Raw genomic sequence first — 8529 nt, 5'->3', positions numbered from 1 at the left:
GTCACACAGCTAGAAAGAGTTCTGCATAGACAACTGTGCAGGTTACTGTATAACAGCAAAGTTCAGTTCCAGTCAAGCAACAAGAATTCACTGTAACATTTCAAAAACATCTTCATGAAGTGAATGTCTATGTGTCCACATCAGAATTTTGTTACTCTGAACTGTTTTTGGCGTCCAACATATAAAATCATTTCTTTTCATTTCAGCAAAAAGGTTGATTTAGTGAAATTACATTAAACACATTGTGCATCAAAATGGTAAGTAAAGAATAAACAGTGTCACAACAATGAACAGAGACTTTTATCCAAAAGGAACAGAGACTCTGTTTCTGCAAAGACACAGTCAGTTTCATCCAGATCAGGAAAAACCTTCAAAAAAGCCTTTAAAAAAGGAAGAAACCTCTACCAACACACAGATACAAACATTGATGTTGAATTTGTTAAATGTATTTTTTTCAGTCGTGAGCAGCTCATAATAACTTTGAATGCATCAGAGTGAAGGCAGAAACACACATGGCAGGCAAACATTTGGATGGACCCTTCGTCTGAAAGAAGTGTGAAGTTCTGTTTGCAGAAGACATTATCCTCCACAGCAGTGAGAACTCATTTATGATCTGCGGCAGTAAACGAAGGCTGAATTTGTCTCACAACATGCTGTTAACTCATGAAACCTCCCTCCACCTCCAGCAGTCAAACCGAACACACTTTTATCTGTTCGTCAGCTGCAGCGTCACACGCTGACCGGCCAACTGTTGCCTGGAAACTAGTGATGCTGAGTACCAAACATCATCACCAACTAGTTTAAAAAGTAACTTCTTAAATATGAAATAATGCACGGCAAGTTTAAAACATCTTCAGTAGAATATTCTTCTGGAAAAAAAACACCTTTTGAATATACTACCTAATTACTTTTGGTTTGAAAGCTTGAAGCTTTTGTCGTATTCTCACCAACATGACTGTATAAAGCACATTACTTCATGAACTTGTTTGTGTAAATTTATCATTTTTATCAAGCCAAACGTCCATAAAACACAAAGGAAACCGCTTCTTGAACTTTATTTATTGTGGAAGGAAAAGCCAACTCAGAAAGCTATAATGAAAATACAACTTTTAGCATTTCTTCTGCCTGTTGTCGGATTTAGAAGTTCTTACATAAACTGTAACAGCAAAATTACATTTTAAAAAAAATCAGCACTATGGTATTATAATAATGCAGGAAGTGCACAGTAAAAAAAGTGACTTATGTATAATTAAAAAAAAAAGACTGAATATAATAATATTAATAATAAAAATAAAAAACAAACTACATGATCTCAGCAACACTTCAGAAAACCAGAGGAAACAGTTTGTTTCTGCTTCTGCTCAGCAGATCAACAACATCTTTTCTGGGCTCCGGGTCATCCGAGAGGGACGGACGAGCCTTCATTACAGATACAAAAATGTGAGTCGGGGACTGGGAGTCAGAGTCGGGGTCTGGGAGACAGAGTCGGGGCCTGGGAGACAGAGTTGGGGACTGGGAGACAGAGTCGGGGTCTGGGAGACAGAGTCGGGGCCTGGGAGACAGAGTTGGGGACTGGGAGACAGAGTCGGGGACTGGGAGTCAGAGTCGGGGTCTGGGAGACAGAGTTGGAGACTGGGAGACAGAGTCAGGGTCCAGGAGGCCAGGCTCATTTGAGATGGACTGGCACAAAGTGTAAAAATGTGCCGTGGTCTGATGATACCACATTTTAAATACAGACAAATTCATGGACTAGGAAACAAAATGAGAGACCTGGAAGACATATTCAGAGACTAGGAGTAGGGACTAGGAGGCCAGGCTCATCTGACACAAACGGAAAAATGTGTGAGCCCACGTTTCAGAGTTTTTCTAAATCCTGGACGTGTTTTAAAGGACCGTTCAACCACAAAGTTCAACAGCATGTGTATGAGGCTGTGTTAGCACCCACTGCGTCATGGATAACTGCCACAGCGGTGAAGGCTATTAATCCCATTAATGCTGATAGGTACATACAGGTTTTGTTGCAAAACATGCTGCCGTCCAGACCTGCGTATTTCACCAAGGCACATTCCAACAGCTTTGAAGGAAAAGAGTTCAGGTACAACCACCGAAGTCGTATATCAGCATGAATGTGAAAGAATTTCAGTTTAAAAGCTTCAACAGTTGGTGTCCTCAGTTCTTAATGTGTTCTCAGTGTTCTTAATGTTGCAGGCATCATTTCAGAATGAGTGTCTGTTAACAACAAACAATGAAGTTTATCAATGTGAATTTTATTTATTAGATTGTCTTTAGACAGTTTTCAATTCAATATATGTCAAAAAGGACGAGCAAATGATCACTCTCTGTTTTGTTGGCATTTGAGACAGCACCCCAAGGTTGAAAAAGCAACAATAGAAAAGCACATTTCTTCTCATACTTTAAAATGTATATACACATTACAATGACGGCAAAACCTTCCTGGTCTGGAAGAATCGAGACAGGAATTTTCGAATCTCTTTAGACTGAACTCCATAAATAACAGGGTTGAGGCAGCCGGGGATGATGTGAAACAAAATAGCAGCAACTTTTCTGTAGTCTGAGTACTGAGGGAAGCGATGCAGCATGATGATGAGCATTCCACATAAAAACACAACTAGATAAACAGAGAGATGAGTGCTGCACGTCTTTAAGGCTTTACTGTTCAAAGACTTGTTCTTACTGGTGAGACAGACGACTGTAATCTTAGTGTAGGTGAGAACCATGCTGCCTATGGAACTTGTAAGCAGGACAACAGTGAAAGTGAGGCCGTACGCATTATTTATAAACACACTCTCACAGGAGAGTTTAAACAGAGAGGCATTGTCACAAAAAGGGTTTGAGATCAGAGTTCTGCATCGGTTCAGTCGAATGGTCAGACCCAGCAGAATCCCGACCAAAACAAGTGCTACTCCCCAGGCAGAAACTGTCAGCTTGATCACCATTTTGTTGGTCATTATGGCAGCATAACGCAGTGGATTACAGATAGCCACATATCTGTCAAAGGCCATAATCATGAGCACTGTGTGGGAAGTGGTGCCGAACATGTGTGTGGAGAAAGCTTGCACCACACACTCAGAATAACTGATGAGACGCTCAGATGGAGGCTGCAAGATATCTAAGAGCAAACGAGGAACCATGATCGAGTTCCCAACAATGTCATTAACTGGCAGGTTGCAGAAAAGCAGATACATGGGCTGGTGAAGGCTTTTGTCTATGAACACCAGGACTACAATGCCAACATTTGCTAATATAATGATTATGTAGCTTAAAAGGAAAAACACAAAGACAGGGTACACAAAAACTTCGGTGACCTTTAACCCCTCCAGTTGGAGGGTAAGGCTGTTGTAGGTGTAGTTTTCCATCAGCCTGAAACAAAAGACACAAAAGAGGTTTGTCACATATATCATCAGTTCATTTCGAAGAAAGATTTCAATTTCTATAAATGTAAACTGGAGAGGGTTAAATAGATCAAGGATCATTGAAGCATTTCAGTATTACCTTTAATTCCTGCTGTTCTGCCTGCAGTCAGCAAATACTCACAGCCAACCTTCTGCCACAGGCCACTTTTATCAGGGCTGTAGTCATGGGTGACGTCACGTTGGCTCATAAACTCATTGATGCAGGCTGGCAGACAACACAAAACACAAACTACAGCCTGTTATGAAAAAAAAAACAAAAAACATGAACAAAGGGACCGTGAATGAACAGTGAAGTCCAGGCTTTGATGAACAGATATGTGATAGGAAAATATGTGATGTTGACTTTTCAACCGCTGGCAGTCATGGAAAAAATATTAGACCACCATTTTTTTCTTATTTTTTTCTTGTTCATTTTAATGCCTGGTACAACTAAAGGTACATCTGTTTGGACAAATATAATGATAACAACAAAAATAGCTCATAAGTGTTTAAATTAAGAGCTGATATCTCGCAATTTACCATAGTTTTCTTGATAATGATTTTGGTTAATATCAAGAAAAATATCCTTGAGTAAGATACTGAACTCTGTCATCAAGTATGTAACTTGAATTGCAACTTCCGCTACTAGTGTATATAATGTATGTGAGAAAGGGTGAATGCTGATCTGTAGTGTAAAATACTGTGTTCGGTTGTCTGGTAAATGGACGTCACTTGTATAGTGTGTTTCTACTTACAAGACCAATACTGACAGCTGCGTCTTTGTACTTGTTTGACTTCAAGACTTCAAGAAAGTCTGTTGGGGCGCTCCAGTGGCTCACCTAGTAAGACATGTGTAGGGATTTTAGAATGTAGGATTACAAATAAATGATACCTCACAACGGGGCACCATTAATGTAGGGATTTTATCTCTTACAGTTATTGGGTGTCTCACACGGGGCACCATTAATGTAGATATGGGCGTTACCATAAATGTTATCCCATAATGATATCAAATATGTAAAGATGAACCTGAGCTACACTTGTGTGGGTTTCACTGTTCAATTAGTGGTTAGATGGCTAACAAAATTATTAATAATTATCCAAAATAATTATTTATTATAATAAATGATGTGACTTGATTTACTCTCAGTCACCTCGATCGGGTCAGTCACCTCGATTGGGGCACTGTAAAACAGAGAAAAGATATCCAATTCACCTAAGTCAGTCTCATAAAGGTACTGAACTATCACTTTGTAACACTGATTAAAATGTACTTAATAATTATGATAAAATTACCATATTCAAATTTAGTAGTGGTTGATGGAATTTGGAGTTCTTTTCATGGAAGAAGTTGGCATATCGTTTGTAGTGTACAACATTTAATGGACAGCATCTATATTCCACAAAGGTATTTATTCTAAATAAACAAGGTAAAGCAAACAAAAAACACAATGTATAGAGTATAATGATCTACACCAGCCATTCTCAACCTTGGGGTCGGGACCCCAATTGGGGTCGCGAGATGATTTCTGGGGGTCGCCAAATCATTTTGGAAGTCAGCTCTGCCTTCTTTGGTCATTTAATGTCTTTTTTTGGTCATTTTGTGGGGGTTTTTTTTGTCATTTTGTGTCTTTTTTGGTAATTTTGTGTCTTTTTTTTTTCATTTTGTGTCTTTTTTGGTCTTTATGTGCCTTTTTTTGTCATTTTGTGTCTTTTTTGGTCTTTATGTGCCTTTTTTGATAATTTTGTGGTCAATTTGTGTCTTTTTTTGACATTTTGTTTCCTTTTTTTTGTCATTTTGTGTCTTTTTGTGTCTTTTGTCTCTTTTTTGGTAATTCTGTCTTTTGTTTCTTTTTTAAGTATTTTAGTTTTTTTCTATCATTTTGTGTCTTTTTTGGTAATTCTGTTTATTTTTTTGGTTGAGCGGGGGTCGCGGACAACATGCATGTTAAATTGGGGGTCGCGACTCAAAAAGGTTGAGAACTACTGATCTACACAGTCTAATCTAAGGGTGCATGAGAGGAAAAATGTGTGTATGTGTGTGTGAGAGAAGGCAATATGGCTGAACCGCATGTCTTCAGAACAAAGAATCATAAAACCACAAGGATGGTTGGGGGAAGAATGGCCTTTCCTTTCTTAAAGGAAAAATGGGCCATGTGTTGCTGTGTAAGCTTCTACAGAGCCGTATGTCTGTTAAAGCCAAGAAGTTTTGACCTTCAAGAAGAAGGTTTGACTGTTAAGATAAGCATAAAGTCTGTTACAGTCATGGAAAACAATATTAGACCACCTTTGTTTTCTTCATTTTCTTGTTCATTTTAATGCCTGGTAAAACCAAAGGTACATTTGTTCGGACAAATGTAATAATAACAACAAAAATAGCTCAAGAGTGTTTCTTCATATGGGCGCTGTGGCTCAGTTGGTACAGTGGTCGCCCACTGAACGGAAGGGGCGGTGGTTCGATCCCTGACCGTGGAAGCCTACATGTCGAAGTATCCTTGGGCAAGATACTGAACCCTAAATGGCCCACCGGTGCTGTGTTCATTGATGTGTGAATGTATTCCCATTGGTAGCAGGTGGCAGCGTTGTAGGGTAGCCTCTGCGACCAGTATGACTGTGTGCGTGAATGGGGGAATGAGCAAAGTCTGTAGTGTAAAGCACTTTAGATAATAGCACTATATGCAGTCCATTTAACATATTAACCAAAATCATTATCAAGAAAACCATGGAAAATAGATATCATCTCTAGCTAGATATCATCTCTTAATTTAAACACTTGTGAGCTGTTTGTTATTATCATTACATTTGTCCAAACATATATAATTTCAGTTGTGCCAGGCATTAAAATGAACAAGAAAATTAAGAAAACAAGGGTGGTCATATATTTTTTTTTCCATGACTGTAGATAATCACCCAATTCTGTGTTACACCTTCTTGGCAAACTTCATCTAAACTCATTACAACAAGATCTGCACTTTAAAAAAAAATAGATGGTAAATAGACTTAATTTCCATAAAAATCATACCACGTTTGATATCCTGTTGTTTTTTAGTAAATAAACTGAAATTAAGAGCTCCCTTGTACCACCCGGGTTGGTCTCAGCTTGTGTGTGTGTGTGTTGTGTGGAAGGTTTGCACACCTATGACTTTGGGTCATTCTTGACCCATGAAGACGGTTTATGGTTTTTTGATAAAACATCCAAAATGAATTGAGTACAGATCATTATTTTTATTTTTATTTCTTTTGCAAAGGGCATGCTGAGTAGCCATCCATGTTATTTTGAGAAAATTACATGAAAGACAAAACAATATTTCTGATATAAAAACACTTTTGACCCGAATACAACAGGAAAGTTAAAACATTTCTCTTTTTGAGTAGTTTGACATACTTTTTATATAAATCTTCTATATATGTGATATGTGACTATATCTCATTATGTGATTATCTTTGATATACATTTTAAATAAATCTTCTATATATGTGATATGTGACTATATCTCATTTCTCTCTATTTCCTTTTGTAAATCACTTTATAATATTGTTAAGAAAAGAGCTATACAGATTGTACACGTTAAGTTATGATCTTATTCCAGCAGGATGATGTGCCAAAGTTCAAATTTTCTCAAACTGGTTCTTGAACATAAAAATAAGTTCACTGTAGATGAATGGCCTCCACAGTCACCAGATCTCAATCTAACAGAGCACCTTTGGGATGTAGTGAAATAGGATATCTACATCATGGATTTGCAGGCAACAAATCTGTAGCAACTGCTTGATGTAATATTATCAATATGGCTCACTATCTGTGAGAAAAGCGCCAAGCACATGCCACAAAGAATTAAAGCAGTACTGATGGCAGGTGGAGATTAACTTGTTGATTTACATTAAACAATTTTTAAACAAAATTGAGTCAAAGGAAGCAAAGGAAGCCCCATGTGCACCTTATGTCTAGAGAAATAAAATATTATTAAGTTACGACATATCAGATATATCTAATGAACCATTAATGTCAAAATAATATATTTTTTTAGTTCCCAAGCATATCATCAAACGACAGGTTGCAGAAAATGAGATGCATGGGCTCGCGAAGGCTGGAAATATATATATATAAACACAGACAAGCACATTTCTTCTAAAATATATAATGTATATTTATGTATTTCTATTTACATTATAATGATGGCAAAACCTTCCTGGTCTGGAAGAATCGAGACAGGAATTTTCGTATCTCTTTAGACTGAACTCCATAAATAACAGGGTTGAGGCAGCCGGGGATGATGTGAAACAAAATAGCAGCAAGTTTTCTGTAGTCTGAGTACTGAGGGAAGCGATGCAAAGTTATAAAGACTATTCCACAAAAGGCCATAATTAGATAAACAGAGAGATGAGTGCTGCAGGTCTTTAAGGCTTTACTGTTCAAAGACTTGTTTTTATTGGTGAGACAAATGACTGTAATCTTAGTGTAGGTGAGAACCATGCTGCCTATGGAACTTGTGAACAGGACAACAGTGAAAGTGAGACCGTACATATTATTAATTACCACATTCTCACAGGAGAGTTTAAACAGAGAGGCATTGTCACAAAAAGGGTTTGAGATCAGAGTTCTGCATCGGTTCAGTCGAATGGTCAGACCCAGCAGAATCCCGACCAAAACAAGTGCTACTCCCCAGGCAGAAACTGTCAGCTTGATCACCATTTTATTGGTCATTATGGCAGCATAGCGCAGGGGATTACAGATAGCCACATATCTGTCAAAGGCCATAATCATCAGCACTGTGTGGGAAGTGGTGCCGAACATGTGTGTGGTGAAAGCTTGCACCACACACTCAGAATAACTGATGAGACGCTCAGATGGAGGCTGCAAGATATCTGAAAGCAAACGAGGCATCGTGATCGAGTTCCCAACAATGTCATTAACTGGCAGGTTGCAGAAAAGCAGATACATGGGCTGGTGAAGGCTTTTGTCTATGAACACCAGGACTACAATGCCAACATTTGCTAACATAATGATTATGTAGCTTAAAAGGAGAAACAGAAAGACAGGGTACACTGAAACTTTGGTGACCTTTAACCCCTCCAGTTGGAGGGTAAGGCTGTTGTAGGTGTAGTTTTCCATCAG

General features: G+C 38.3%; 2 protein-coding genes across 2 annotated transcripts; both read right to left on the bottom strand.

Annotated features, from left to right (window-relative positions):
- Window positions 1-2432: 2432 nt before the first annotated feature.
- LOC131986744 (olfactory receptor 8G17-like) lies at window positions 2433-3380 on the bottom strand. Its single transcript, XM_059351850.1, has one exon. The coding sequence runs from the start codon at window positions 3375-3377 to the stop codon at window positions 2433-2435; it is 945 nt and encodes a 314-aa protein (XP_059207833.1). The 5' UTR covers window positions 3378-3380.
- A 4181-nt stretch (window positions 3381-7561) lies between these two features.
- LOC131986718 (olfactory receptor 52N5-like) lies at window positions 7562-8529 on the bottom strand. The gene has a single exon (XM_059351813.1). It carries the CDS (start codon window positions 8524-8526, stop codon window positions 7582-7584), a length of 945 nt encoding a protein of 314 aa, XP_059207796.1. The 5' UTR covers window positions 8527-8529; the 3' UTR covers window positions 7562-7581.

Source organism: Centropristis striata, chromosome 15 (assembly GCF_030273125.1).
Source record: "Centropristis striata isolate RG_2023a ecotype Rhode Island chromosome 15, C.striata_1.0, whole genome shotgun sequence".
NCBI lineage: Eukaryota > Metazoa > Chordata > Actinopteri > Perciformes > Serranidae > Centropristis > Centropristis striata.
Note: the sequence above shows the minus strand (reverse complement) of the source record. Positions and strands in the feature narration are given on the sequence as shown.